The sequence below is a fragment of the Nomascus leucogenys genome, chromosome 8, assembly GCF_006542625.1.
Source record: "Nomascus leucogenys isolate Asia chromosome 8, Asia_NLE_v1, whole genome shotgun sequence".
Classification (NCBI taxonomy): Eukaryota; Metazoa; Chordata; class Mammalia; order Primates; family Hylobatidae; genus Nomascus; species Nomascus leucogenys.
Window position 1 is genome coordinate 48,729,525 of NC_044388.1, and position 15,381 is coordinate 48,744,905.

Genomic DNA, 15,381 nt, shown 5'->3' on the forward strand with positions numbered 1-15,381 from the left:
TCTCTCCAGGCTGAGTTTTCTTCAAGAAAAGGTTTCCCTTCCCAAAACGTTCCCAAACCTGTGTTCACATAATTATGCCACTTTTATAGATTTGTAGTCTTTCAAAATTCAAAGGCTTTTCTCAGAAATGGTACCCATGAGCACCTCATATAAAGGAAGGGAAGGGGTGGGCACAGTGAAAAGCGGGAATTCACCAAATCAGCTATGGTTTAGAAGCAGGGGCACAGTCACACAGCTCTTCCACTTGGCATACAGCACATGCATCACTCCCTACATATGGCCCCTTTGAAAGCAATACTGTGTTCAGAATTGGTGGGTTTTTGATTTTACTGGCTTCAGGAGTAAAGTTACAGACCTTCGCGGTGTGACAACTCTTAAAAGCGGTGTGGACCCACATAGAGAAAAAACAAAGCTTCCCCAGGGTGGAAAAGGACCCGAGCAGGTTGCCAGTAGGGTGCAGGCAGCTTGCTTTTATTCTCTTATCTGGCCCCACCCACACCCTGCTGATTGGTCCATTTTACAGAGAGCCGACTGGTCCATTTTACAGAGAGCTGATTGGTCCGTTTTGACAGGACGCTGACTGGTGCATTTACAATCCTTGAGCTAGACACAAAAGTTATCCACGTCCCCACCAGAGTAGCTAGATACAGAGTGTCGATCGGTGCATTCAGAAACCCTGAGCTAGATACAGGGTGCTGATTGGTGCATTTACAAACCTTGAGCTAGATACAGAGTGCCGATTGGTGTATTTACAATCCCTAGGCTAGACATAAAGGTTCTCCAAGTCCCCTCCAGACTCAGGAGCTCAGCTGGCTTCATCCAGTGGATCCCGCACAGGGGCTGTAGGTGGAGCTGCCTGCTAGTCCCGGCCTGTGTCTGCACTCCTCAGCCCTTGGGTGGTCGATGGGACTGGGCGCTGTGGAGCATGGGGCGGCGCTCGTCCGGGAGGCTTAGGCTGTGCAGGAGCCCATGGAGGAGGGGGGAGGCTCAGGCATGGCGGGCTGCAGGTCCCAAGCCCTGCCCTGTGGGAAGGCAGCTAAGGCCCGGCAAGAAATTGAGCACAGCAGGTGCTGGCCCAGGTGCTAAGCCCCTCACTGCCAGGGCTGATGGGCTGGCTGGCCGCTCGGAGTGTGGGGCCGGCCAAGCCCATGCCCACCTGGAACTCACGCTGGCCCACAAGTACCGCGTGCAGCCCTGGTTCCCACCTGTGCCTCTCCCTCCACACCTCCCTGCAAGCTGAGGGAGCCAGCTCTGGCCTTGGCCAGCCCAGTAAGGGGCTCCCACAGTGCAGCGGCGGGCTGAAGGGCTCCTCAAGCGTGGCCAGAGTGGGCACCAAGGCTGAGGAGGCGCCGAGAGCGAGCGAGGGCTGTGAGGGCTGTCAGCATGCTGTCACCTCTCAATACTTCATAAACCAAGCGCTCCAGAATTGACCAAGACAGGCCAATCATATTCTTTGCCCTAAATAACCAAAGTTGTTCATCTGGAAACACATATAAGTATGTATGTTTGAAATAACTTCACAGAAGTACAGAAAGGTAAGGATGCTTGTTTTCACGGAAAGGAAGAGTCAGCTGAGGCAGTTCTAAGCATGCCTTCCTCTAAGTTCCCAAAGCAAGTTTTACAAACTCAGAGTATACTTCATGACACGGAAATCACTTACGTGTGGGTCCCTCTTTCCCATGGACTTATAAAGCAACACCAAGTTAAGGGTGGGGCAGGTTTTTATTTCTGTATCCCCAGTTACTAGCACAACGCCTGGAACATAGGAGGTTCTCAAAAAATGTTGGTTGAATGAATTAAAAAGGCCCCTTAATGCTTAGAGATAGAGAATGTGCACAGGGCTTGTGAAACCCTGTTACCTGGAGAACTACCTGGGCTAAGGGACAGTATGGAGGAGGAGACTTAAGAGGGGAAATTAAAAGTGATTATCAACGCATCGATGCACTCAGCCTCTCCATTTTACAAAAATCTAACAACTTTCAGGAGGCTGTCCGTCTCCTTTTAAGTAAATACTGTTTGAAGCATTGGAATTGCCTCAATTTAATGTTACAAGAAAAAGTTACTAGACTCTCAGAGTTGTGAGATGTTTTCCAGGGAAAATATTCAAATAGAACCTGATACCTTATTGACTTGTTTGAGGAAAAGATCAAAATGTGTTTTTCTCCATGCAGAAATATTGACATCGACGTTTCCTCAGCCAATATTTCCCTTCTGGAAAGCATCGATTGCCCGATCCAAGCCTTGAGTAAAAATTCGTTCCTGCCATGTGTTCTAAGCAGCTGAGTGTGCCTGGCCCTGCCCAGCAATGGGAGGCAGCTGCTCTCCTTCAACATCTCACACAGGGAATTATTTGTACCTAAAGAGGATGGTGTTTTCTCATTAAAGCTAAAGTATATTTCACCAAAATATACCACAGTTGAGGGTAACCAACTGCCCCAGATTGCTCATGACTAAAGGGGTTCCTGGGACACAGAACTTTCAGTGTCAAAATCAGGAAAATCCTGGGCAAACCACAGCATAAAGGCTTTATACCAAATGGAAGAACCAAATTATGCCCCCTTTTAATGTGGTGACTGAACATTTTAGAAATAAGAAATTCTACCAAATTAAATAGAAACTAACCGATACAGCTAAAACCATATATTTAAGAAAACAGAAAAAGAAGGCCAAGGGATTATTAATGTTGAGTCTGTGAAAGAGTTGCACTTAATCCACAACTAGAAGAAAGCGTGTTTTGTTTCAAAGGAGTTGTTCTGCGAGCACTTGATTAGATGTCTTACTTCCGCAGCCCTGTGATACTCAGATACGTAATGTTACCAATTAGAACCAACACTTACACTGACTCTGAAGTTATAGAGTTGCTATTACTAAAATCACACACTTTTAGACCAAAAAGAAGCTTCATACCATGGCTCGAGTAAAACACCAACGATGCCGAGAGCTTCCTGTTCCTTTGGCTTAGTGGTTATCATTGCAACAAAAATAGTGAAATTTTGAAAGCAAAAATTTATTTTAAATTGTACATATTTTTAAAAGCACTACCATAAGAAAAGATGTCCACATATCTCTCTGTCTTATATATCAGTTATCCCTCTGCCCATCCACTGCACCTACCCACCTGTTAAGCTGCCCTGTAAACCTCAACAAGCAGGAGGGGAACTGTCATTTAAAAGTTACAACATTTTCTGTCTGTAGAGATAAAGATCTCATCTCACCTTTAAGATAGACTGTGGCTTTGCTTGGGAAAAATTACCATCACGGGCACTTTAATTACATCAGAGGTAAGATAGGTACTGCTTTGTATTTTGGGGAGGAAGGGCAGATAAACTGTTGTCATTTAAGCCAAATGTAAATGTTTTTACATTGACACATTGTTCTAGTCTGTTCAGTAATGCAAACTGTACATTGATGAAACAGGGCAAGCTTAGCCCCAGACTTTTCTGCCCCCCTAGTTTTTGCAAGGGGCATATGAGAGATGAGAAAGAAATCTATCCCAACCTTGTGTGATCATGCTGCAATTGCTTGAGCCTCTTCCCAGCAGTTGTCCTCATGTTAGTTGTTGTTTGCAGGGTCTGGAGTTGAGGTCCCACGTAGAAAGGGCACACAGGTGTGCAGAGAAGGTGAAAAGTACAGGTCAGACCGGACACGGTGGCTCACACCTGTAATCCCAGCACTTTGGGAGGCCGAGGTGGGTGGATTGCCTGAGCTCAGGAGTTCGAGACCAGCCTGGGCAACATGGCGAAACCCTGTCTCTACTAAAAATATAAAAAATTAGCAGGAAGTGTTAGCATGCTGTTATAATCCCAGCTACTGGGGAGACTGAGGCGCGAGAATCGCTTGAACCCAGGAGGCAGAGGTTGCAGTGAGCCAAGACTGCACCACTTCACTCCAGCCTGGGGGACAGAGTGAGACTCTGTCTTAAAAAAAAAAAAAAAGTACAGATCAACCTTCACTTGAAGGTCAATGGTCAATGGTATTCTCATGAGTAAACATGGCATCCTGGTACCAGGTTGTTGCTTCAGATGAGTTTGTCTCACCTGGGCAAGGACAGCTCCTCGCCTGCAGACCAAGTGGTGTTTGGTTAAAAAATAAATAAATAAATAAATAAAAATAAAAAGCAAGCTCTCTGTTGCAAAGAATAGAGAAAATGATCCTGGGTCCATCATCTAGCCTGAGGAACCCTTGATACATGATGATTTTTTCAGAATTCACAGGGTTTTCTTGATGAATAACTAATCAAAAGAAGGATAAATATTAACACATGTGAAACCCAGTGGAGAGTTTATAATGACAGTATTATATCATGTCATACAAAATGGACTTCCCCTCTCATGGTAAGTGAAATTTCTCATGGGACATTCCATTCTCTCAGGAAAACCCCTGCTCCCTGCAGCCCCCTACCCAGACATTTTTTAGTGTCCTCAGATCCAGTTCAATTTCAGTTTTGCATGAAAGAGTGAATAACAAAAACGAACGAAAGCAGTGCAGAGCTCTGCACTAGGGAAGAGCTCAACAGTGACACTTGGCAGGCAGGCAGAAGCATCTTTAAGGAGGGCCGCCCTAGCCCAGTCACTTCTTTGCGCTGGGGCTTCCCTTGCTGTCCTCCCTTCTGTCTTCACTTCTGGGCTGCCCCCTGGTTCCTGCAGGCATTTGAAGAAGCAGAAGTGGGCCTCAGAGAGGGTAGCTGACGGTGCAGGTGCAGCAAGCGCAGATGTTTAGGACCCTCTGTGCAGGGACACTTCGGGTCCATTTCCTGCTGTCCACGAGATTGCAGTCCACATGATCATTTTGAATAGGATTTTAAGAGTTGGAGACCTCAGAAAGAGTACCACATACAAGGCAAATGGTAAGACCTTCTGGCCATGTCTCCTTCTGCCTAGGCAAGCTAGGCTGAGAAAGCAATGCCCAAGCTCTGTCTTACAGGAATCCTGTCAGACACTGATGAAAATGATTATTCTCCTGAGATTAAAAAGGCATTCGTGGTTCAGATTCTGTTAATTGTTTTGGGCTGGAGTCATCAACCATAAAATGTTGTTTTTGTTTTGTTTCGTTTTTAAACCATGAAAAGTTTTAAGGGCTTAGTTTGTTGTCCCAGGTAGACCTTCCTTTGTAGAGACAGGGAAGTATATGGGCCAAGTCAGACCATTCCACACACGGAAAATGAACACAAGCAACTTCCATGATGGCCACGCATAAGTCAGGCATGGTTTCTTAACCAAACATCAGAGAACAACATGATGCCAAGAGGCAGAACCACAGAGAGTATTGTGCTCTGCCAAGTACAGCTATGGCTGCAGACCAAGGGGTGGAGTACAGCAATACACGGAAGCATGTGTGCAAGGGCTCTCCTCTCTCTCTTCTCTCTCCTCTCTCTCTTCTCTCTCCTCTCTCTCTGTCTCTCTCCTCTCTCTGTCTCTCTCCTCTCTCTCTCTCTCTTCTCTCTCTCTCTCTTCTCTCTCCTGTCTCTCTCCTCTGTCTCTGTCTCTCTCCTCTGTCTCTCTCCTGTCTCTGTCTCTCTCCTCTGTCTCTTCTCTCTCCTCTCTCTCTCTCTCTCTCTCTCTCTCCTCTCTCTCCTCTCTCTCTCTCTCCGTTGAGTGTGCCCTGTATCTGTTTCAGAAACAAACGACAACAGGATTCTGGTTACTCCTAGAGAACCATCTCACATGGAAACTACGTTGCTCAAGAAAAACATGGGGAGATGCAGTATTGATGGAGTTTCTGGCATATCAAAGGATGAATTATTTGTGATCCTTATGCCTGGACAAATTCAACGACCTCCCAGATGTGTTTCTTTCCTAAATCAACAAACATCTACATGGTTCCCCACACACTGGGGACTATCTTAGATGCTGGACACTGAGATTGATTAACCACTGGTCCCTGCCCTCAGGCAGCTACCATTTGGGCGAAAACAACTGCTGTCCTGAGAATACACAGTCATGTATGTTCTGACCTGCAGGCTGATAATAATGTGACCTCCAAATTTTAGGAACCAGGGATCCGTCGTATTTCCCCTTTGCTTGGCACTGTTTTATAATCTGCCTGATAACTTCATTCCTGCAAGCCTCTGCTAGTCCTCCCAGGAACTCTGTCCACAGACTTTTGTTGACTCCCAACTAAATGCCTGAGAACATTTTCCCTTTACCTGCTTGCAGATTCTCTGCCCTCCCACTCACTTACCTGGATATCCATTCCTCTTGCTGCTCTTCCCTGACCCCACACTCTCCAGATATCTGTGCTGAGATCTGAGCCCCGCAAATCTCTTACGTGAAAGGAGGAAACCATGTCTGTAATTACAAGACTGCTTGAAAGGCTGGAAATTGTGACCTTTGAAGAGTTGAGGTCGTATACCACAGGGGCCCATCCTCAGGTCAGGCTGTTCTGCATGGCCTTGAGAACTCAGGTATTCAACTGGGCAGCCTCTCTGTGGACGATGCTGGAGAAACAGAGAAAATGTTTTGTGCTTTTGCTTCCGTAGTTCCAGGTTCCACCTTTTTTCTTCTTTCCACAATTTATTAGATTCTAACTTTCTTTTACTTTTAGTCACGCTTTGGCTAGATTAGCCCCTCACTTTAACTTCTTGTTCTTAATTTAATAATGAACAATTGTGGCTTAAGAATTCTGCAGAGAACTAACATGATCTATTAGTGTAGACTTAGCTGGTTATTGAGGAGGGGGGCTGGAGACATTTCTGATTGTCATGACTGAGAGGGTGCTACTGGAGTATAAGGAGCAGAAGTCAGGGATGCTTCTGAACATTCTGCAGTGCACAGGACAGCCTTCTAGAACAAAAATGTATCCGGCCTCAAATGTCAGTTTTGCTGAGGTTGAGAAACCCTGGACTGCAATATGTTCAAGAGGCCAACGAAGAGTTACATAATTACTTCTCTGTTGCGTGGAGGTTAATCTCGGTGCTCTGAAATTATCACTAACACCTATAATGATTTGGCTAACTCTAATGGTTGAGCTTCTGTTTGCGGGCTTTTAAACACCGCCACCTTAAAGTTTAAGGTTATTGCTCACTAAATACACTATTAGCCAGTTATCCTTAACCAGTGTAAGTATGGACTCAGCTATCCTACACACTCTATAGACCATTCCTTATTGTGCACACATGAAGGCTTGACTTCTTTCGGAGTCGTTGCCAAAATTTGTGATGTTGGCAGAACTGAGAGGAAGAAAATAACAAGAAGAAAAGTGGAAGTAAAAATCTTACATAGTGTGAAAATCCACTGGGCTTGTGATGCCTTAAAATTTTTTTGAGTGAGATAAAGCACAAATGAATAGAGATTCTACTATGGATGTGAAATATGCCAGATTTGTTGAAGAGTTTCCTTTCTTCCTTTCTTTCCATAATCAAGAGCTAGAGAGTAAAAGTTATAGAACTGCAAGACATGAACAATTGGGAATTGTTATTATAATAAAGAGAGGTGTCCAGGGTTAGGGTGGAGGAGAGTACAGCGAGTCTTTTGTGGGAAACCCCCCAACCCCACAAAATCAATAATTTTTTTTTTTTTGAGACGGAGTCTTGCTCTGTTGCCCAGGCAGAAGTGCAATAGCACAGTCTTGGCTCACTGCAGCCTCTGCCTCCTGGGTTCCAGCGATTCTCCTGCCTCAGCCTCCCGGGTAGCTGGGATTACAGGCACACGCCACGACGCCCGGCTAATGTTTGTATTTTCAGTAGAGATGGGATTTTGCCATGTTGGCCAGGCTGGTCCAGAACTCCTGACCTTAGGTGATCGGGCCGCCTCGGCCTCCCAAAGTGCTGGGATTACAGGCTTGAGCCACCATGCCCAGCCAAAATCAATAATTTTTTTTTTTTTAATCTTACTCTTCTGACTTCTGGTGTTAATAGTCTCCTCTTTTCCCATTTAACCAAAAAGAAAAATGTGAGATTTTGATAGGAACTCTGGGCATGTGGACCTTTTAGGCCATACTGAATGCTGATTTTGACTGTAAGGAGGAAGCCATGGCAGGTTCTGAGTTTGGGGGGAAAAGCAGATGGTCCAAGCTGGAGAAATATATCTATAAGAAGAGTATGAATAAGAGAGAAATATTCCAAGCGGATGACAGAAGAAAAAAATCAGTATGAATTTGTCATTCATGGTCAAGTACCAGTTTATGAACTGGTTGTGTTCTTAAACGTTCATCTGACTGTTGGATGAACCGCCCAAGGAGGGCAGAGGGCTGCAGAAGTAATTCATTGGTTGCTGGATAGAAGCTTCAAAAATTCAGTTTAATGCTCTTGTTTTAAAGAGAAAAAAAAAAGCTAGCTCAGAAAAGTTGATCATCTTGCTCAAGACCTCCTTAAGAATTAGAAATAGAGGCTGATTACTGGGATTCCCCAGGCGGTCCACTAACTATTCTGTGTTGTCTCTAAGCAGGAAGGTCGTAAAAACAGTTACTTAATGGCAGTGTGCGGCAGAGGGGAAAGGGCAGGCTGTCCAGGTGACTGAGAAGCAGGCGGGAGAAGAGGAAGTGAAGGCAGTGAAGAAGGAACACTCTCCCAAAACAAGAGGCAGAAAGGGCACTCCGGGTCTGGGTCCCATTCTACCTAGAGAAAACATGCAAGCGCATATTGAGTGAGGGCTTTCTACACGGGGGGTTTTGATACCATTTGTTGCCCAGAAGATATGGTGTACAAGGACAGAAATGGCGACAGATGGAGTCTACAAGCTCTTTCCAAACGGTCACATTCCTCAGAACCTCACCCGTTTTCTCGGCCACAAGAAATTATTAATTTATTTGACAAATATATACAAAATCACTATTTTGTGCTAGATTTTGTCCCAGGCCACATGGCTGTATTATTGAACAAGACAACTTTTTTTTTTAATCTGAAAGTTGCTGGCTAGTGAGACAGATAAAAAGAAATGTATTTTCTGATCAATAATACGGAATAATATGATAGTGACTGGGGGACCAACCTGGAATTGGGTGGTTAGGAAAAGCCTCTTAGGAGAGATGGCATTTGGGCTGATACCTCAGCGATAACAGGCAGCTATGCAGAGAGCTGGGGATCCAGGTGTCTGGATAGAGAGCACAGCCCAGCAAGCCTGACAGGTTCAAGGAACAGACAGGAGACCGGCATGTCTGTAACTCGCATAGCAGGAAGATAAAAAGAGGTCAGCAGGGGTGAGCCAGGGCACATCAGATTGACACATGTACTCATTCGGCAAATATTTATTAAGCACCTACTATGCTCAGGACATTGCTGAGGACACATAAATTAAAAAGAAAAGCCACTGGCTCAAGGATTCTGTCGCCGGAGAGGAACTTAAGACTTTAATAACGTTGATAGAATACCCAAAACAATTCTGCTACAGGTTAGAAATTGATCCATTCCAGAGAGAACCACAATGCAGACATTAAGGGACACACATCATCTAAGGCCGTGAGGTCTGAGGTCAGAGATCCAGCCATCTGCTCCCTCAGGGTAGGGAGGTCAGGCCTCCCCGGGGTGAGTCACGTAGCCCACCTCTCCCTACCAGGCGAGCCTTCTCGATCTTGGTGCACGGGGCAGGTCCGCAGGAAATCCCCCAGCCTAAATCTGCCGCACTCAGAAAACCCAGGCAGGGGAGCCCCCAGGGACCAGGCCTCTGATTAGCACCTGATTCACGGAGGCAGCCGAGGCAGGGCAGCGACTGCTGGTAACCGGCCCCCGGAGTCGCCCCAGGGGAAAAGGCCAAAGGGGATCTGGACACCCCCGACCTTGGAGCGGGCTCCGAGACGAGCGCAGCCGCCCGGTCAGGGCAGCGCCTGCGCGTCCGCCAGGCCCCGCCCCGCAGCCTCGGGTGTCCCAGCGGAGGTGCTCGGGCCGCGCACGCGCTCTGGCCTCCGAGACCGGCCGCCTGGGGACCCCAGCCTCGTGCCTCCCACGCCCCGCGGCCGCCAGCCGGGGTCCGCGAGGGCGGAGTGGGGCGCGGCAGCCAGGAAGCCGGCTACCAGTCCCAGGGTGCGGGCGGGCGGGCCGAGGAGGGACGCTGGGCCTGCCCGGGGCGCACCGGGGCGGGGACCGGCAAGGCGGAACCATTTCCCGGCACGGGCTCCGGCGCCGCTGCCCTGCTCCCGCCGGGAAGCTCTAGGCCGCCGCACAGAAAGCCCTGCCTTCCACGCCGGGTCCCTGGCGCGCCCTGGGGTGCCCGGCCAGTCCCTGCCGCTGACTCGTTGACACTGCGAGCGCTCAGTCCCTCCCGCGCGCCTCGTCCCCGCCCGCCCCGCCGCTCCTCCTCCCTGTAACATGCCATAGTGAGCCTGCGACCACACGGCCGGGGCGCTAGCGTTCGCCTTCAGCCACCATGGGGAATGGGATGAACAAGGTAACGTCTTCCCTCGTTCGCGCCGGGTTTGCCTCCGCTCTCCAGCCTCCTCTCCGACGGGTGCCGGTCGCCCCGTCCTGGCCGCCCGACGACTCGAGCCCGGGGTGCCCCTTCCCGCGGTGGGGACGGGCGCGGAGGGAGGGGCGGCGCCCCTGGGCGGCGACTGCGGAGTCGGGGTTCGGAGGTGTTCCCGCCCCCGCCCCACCCGGCTTCCGGGTAGGCAGCCCCCAGCCGCCTGCCTCGCCAGCCGGTGCGTGTTTGTGGCTGAAACAAGCCGTGCCCTTTCAAAGCGTTGACACTTGTTCTGCCGAGAGATCAGCTGAGCCCCGAATGGATGTGGTTTCTTTTTTGCCCTCCTCTTCGCTCCCAAACTACTGAAGCATCACCACCCCCCTCCACATCATTAGGAAACGGGTGTGCTCTGTAATTTCCTCTTTCTCCTCAGATTCTGTGTGTGTGCCTGTGAGCACAGTAAGTTTTTCTTGTGGACAGAGAAGTTAACAGAGTCCTCCGTCCTGAGCTGTTTCTAGATAAGTGGGAAGGAGAGAAAAGATTCAGAGTTGATCAGGTTATGTGACTTCTGCAACAAGGGCAACCTGTTGCTGGCTGCTTGCGCTGATGAGGCCTTCCAGAAAATCTGTGTTGCTCCGTTTGTCCCGTCAGTTTCTGGGCCCCACCCCGTGTTCTTTTGTTTCCCGCACCTCACTTCCCGGGCCGTGGGATAGCCTTTCCTATCCAAGGAAGTTGCCAGATTCCAGCTCTGGCAGCTGAGAGTTGCCGGGGTGTATTCATGTGAATCACAAGGTTAAGGATTTTGTTACTTGGTACTTGGCTGGTTTCAAGGAAGGATTCACAAGACTTCACAAAGCTCGCAACGAAGACAAGTACCTTTTTACAGGTCTTTGGATGGTCCTGGATTCGATGAGTCGTCTTTCTGCCTCACTTTTTCATTGTGCTCCACCCACCCTCATCTCTACATGCTGTTAGCTTCCACACGGGGTGGGGATGGCAGTGTGGCTGTGTTTTTTTTCATGCCCCTCAGCACTGGGTCAGCAGTGGTTTGGGTGTTGGGGCTGGAGTATTGCAAATGCGGGTTCACGGTAGGGAAGGGAAAATGCAGGGGGGGTCAGTCCAGGGAAAACCTAGCTAACTTTTCACATGCCCATGTCATGTTTATTGTGTCCTGGTTACTCAGTTTGTGAAAGAACTATTGTGTGTTTGGGGCCTGCATATCAATACTGGGGTATTTTGGTAAAGAGAATTGTATTCACTTTTTTTTTTTTTTGGCGAGTGATCAAGTTTGGAAACAGACTATCTCTCTCTTGGATAAATACTTGTATTATATTCCCATGAGCACTGGAATCCATCAGCACCACGAGTCTTCTGCTTTTTAAATTAAAACAGAACACTAAAGATGGTCATCATAAGTTTGTGGGCTCCGTTTGCCTTCCCATTGGTGGTGCTATCTCAGCTTTCCTTTGGTTATTTCTACAGTTTTTCCCACTTGAGCTGTTCACTCTCCACCGTTTTCAGCATTTATAGTATTTGTATAATACAATTCAAAAAATATATTTAGGAATACAGATGGTTGCCTTTTCATGCTTTTCAACAAAAGCAGTAATATTCATATACTTTCTACCTTTCAAAATGGGTAATAAATTTCTTGACTTTTATTATCTTGTGAATAGAGACTCACAGTGTATAAATGAAGAAATATATGTATAGAGAGATTTACAGACTTCTCTGCTTCAACACTTACTGATTATGTACATACTATGAGCCAGGTGTTGTGCTAGTGGGTGGGGAGGGAGGAAAAGGGAGTGCAGTGGTAAATGACCCAAAGCTCCTTCACAGAACCTTCAGTATAGATCAACACTCGTCCAGCACTAATATGATGCGAGCCATATATGTAACTTAAAATGTTCCAGTGGCCACATTAAAAAATAAGCCGGTGAAATTAATTTTAGTAATATATTTTATTTAACAATATATTAAAAATTTGTTTCAACATGTAACCAATATATAAAGTTATTCATGGAAGATTTCATGTTTTTACTATGTCTTTGTGAAAGGAAAAATCTCAGGACCCCCAGATCACTTAACCTTCAAAGCCTAGCATGTATTTTATACCTAAATCACATCTCATTTTGGACTAGCCACATTTGAAGTACTCGATAGTCACTGTGGCTAATGGCTGCTGTGTTGCACAACACAGGGTGTGTATGTTTGTGGCAGTGAGAGAGAGAACAAACACAAGGTAGGGCTGAGTAGAGGCTCCAGAGGATAAAATAGGCAATTTCGGAAAAGTGGGGAAAGCAGAAGATGGGATGAAAGTGGCCTAGAAGGGGCGTTCAGCCCAGGAGAGGAATCCTGCTGCAGTGAAGATGTTTGCCGTGAGATCAGGAGGAGATGAAAGTGGCCTAGAAGGGGCGTTCAGCCCAGGCGAGGAATCCTGCTGCAGTGAAGATGTTTGCCGTGAGATCAGGAGGAACTAACCCAAATCGCAAGGTTAATTAGTGACAAAATAGATCACAGGAGGCCAGTGGCTTAAGAACCTTAACTAGAACTTTCCATATATTACTGTATGACTTGGAACGAGGCTTCATTTGCAAAAAAAAAGAAGAATAGTTGATTTGCAGAATCAGTGGAAGGTGCTAATCCTAGAAAAGGATTTCTAGGAACATTTATAAATATGTGCAGTGTCTTTGGAACTAACATAACTTGGAATGTGTGTGCCCTGAGGCTAGTGGGACAAGATTTCTTTCCAATCTCGTACACATTGGTCATTTTTGGCAAAAGAGCATTTCTGGTCTAAACAGTGCAGACTCCATTCTGACTGCTTTGGGACAGCAGTTTTTATTATTTCACATCCCTATGGTGGCTTTTCTTGTCAGTACATTCCGGTCTCCTGTACGGCAGAATATTGTGCTCGTGCCTGTAATCACAGCACTTTGGGAGGTTGAGGCAGGTGGACAGCTTGAGTCCAGGAGTTTAAAACAGCCTGGGCAACATGGTGAAACTCTGTTTCTACCAAAAATACAAAAAAAAAAAAAAAAAAAAAAAAATCGGCCGAGTGTGTGGTGGCTTGCGCCTGTAGTCCCAGCTACTTGGGAGGCTGAGGTGGGAGAATCACCTCAGCCCGGGACGTCTAGGTTGGAGCCAGTCGAGATTATACCACTGCACTCCAGCCTGAGCGACAGAGCGAGACCCTGTTTCAAAAAAACAAAACAAACAAACAAAAAACAACAACACAGCTGTGAACCATTTGTTTTTTTAACACTTTATAAAATCTCAGCCTCACGGTAGCCCTATGAAGTCAAACGACCTTATATTTGCCCAGGCTGGGGAATGGAGATTTGGAGAAGTTAGGTAGCATAAGTAATGCTAGGCAGGGCAGAACTGGGTTTGGACCCCAGTCTCCACTGATTTTGAAGATAGGAAAAGTCTTTCCTTTGAGCTGAGATGCTAATTCATCCCAAGTAAGTTTTAAAATTCCTAAAAAGTAACTTGAAAAGCTCCTCATAGCTTCGATTACTTGTCAAATGGCCAAAATCACCTCCTCTCTTCCTTCACGTTTGACATTGATAAGGAAGGGGGTAAAAGGCAAGCAACTAAAACTATTTTTTTATTGTTTTTGTTTGTTTGTGTGCAATTCCTAGGTAGATGCCCCACACTGGCCAAAATTATAATCGCCAATGAGTTTGTGGTGTGTTTTGAGTACTTTACCACATAGAGTAAGCCACAACTCCATGAAGTAGATCCTGTTATTTTCATGCCTGTTTTCTGGTTGTACACAGAGGCTAAGGGAACTGCCAGGGTCACCCAGCTGGTGAGTAGCAGAGCCTGGACTCAGAGTGCCTCACCACGCTGCTAAGATACTAGTCCAGTAAATGTCTCTGGTAAGATTAGGGTTAAACTAAACAGGGTGTTGCATGCAAATGTCGTGTTCCTGTGGAACCTTTGAAAACTCCTAGTTGACTCAAAGTTCTCTCGAGTCTGAACCCTCAAATCTTTTGGGGGAGAGCCTATAAACAAAACTCCTATCCTCACTGTCTACTTATTAGTCTCCAGTACTACAATACCCCATTAAAAACAAAACAAACGACTAGTCTCTAGCCAAACATTATGTCAGAGAAGGCTGCCCCAAATGCTTCTCGTGTGCAAGAAGTCTTTATCTTGATCAGCCTAAAAGTGGGCTGAAGCCTTGCATTCTAGGGCAGGATATGAGGACCCTCTGGTTGGCATCTTGCCCTCCACTGTTCGTTTAGCTCATCAAGCATCCGGCCTGCCTGGTCTTGCGGACTCTTCCTTTCTCCCTGCTGTGTGTCCTCTGAAAGCGGCCTGCCTGTGGGAATGGCTGCCATCCCTGTACTTCTCGGGAAGCCTCTCATGGTGCCGGGAGGCCTCACTTCAGTGGGTGCATCTTGTTTCCATGGGGAGCCCACTGTTGCTAAGAGGGGCTGGCTAACAAAAAGCCTGATCTGGGGCACCTCCACCACTGCTGCTTCATGGGTGCGATCCTGAACAAGTCACTTAAATGTTTCTAAGCTTCAGGATTTTTTTCCTTCCTGGATTCATAGATGTATAGAACTAAAAGACCTTAGGTGGTTAGCTAATCCAGTCTCTTTACTGGCTATAAAATGAGGGTAATGATACCTTCCCCAGTTACCAATTGGGTTATTGGGAGAAGCAAATGGGAATTTATTGGAACACATTTTTCCAAACTGTAAAGTGCAAATACAGTCTGTTTTGAGTGTTCTTGGATGTGACTGACACTTGAGGATGGCTCTTGCCCTGTTAGGAAGATGAGGGAGTATAGTTGGGAAAGGATTATAATTCAAGGAGAATGTGTTCCCTCTAGGCATAGACTGGTGTTCCCCAATGGCTGCACCTGTAGACATTTCAGGATAATTACTCGTGAGACTGCCATGTGGATTGTGAGAGGTTTAGCAACATCTCAGATCTTTACCCAATAGTTGCCAGTAGCACATCCTCCCTACCTGTGACAACCAAAAATGTCCCCGATGTTGGCAGATGTCCCCTGGGAGTGAGGTCATCCCCA

General features: G+C 46.9%; 1 protein-coding gene across 3 annotated transcripts in view; it reads left to right on the forward strand.

Annotated features, from left to right (window-relative positions):
- The first annotated feature begins 9,815 nt into the window (after positions 1 to 9,815).
- The window catches only part of DUSP22 (dual specificity phosphatase 22), a 68,792-nt gene continuing 63,226 nt past the window's right edge, over positions 9,816 to 15,381 (forward strand). For 2 of the 3 annotated variants that reach the window (XM_012509185.2, XM_003272176.4), the window contains exon 1: positions 9,816 to 10,319. In XM_012509185.2, coding sequence (XP_012364639.1) covers positions 10,299 to 10,319 — 21 coding nt within the window. In that variant the 5' untranslated portion in view covers positions 9,816 to 10,298. The remainder of the gene's footprint in view (positions 10,320 to 15,381) is intronic. The other variant, XM_030817221.1, reaches the window with a different exon arrangement.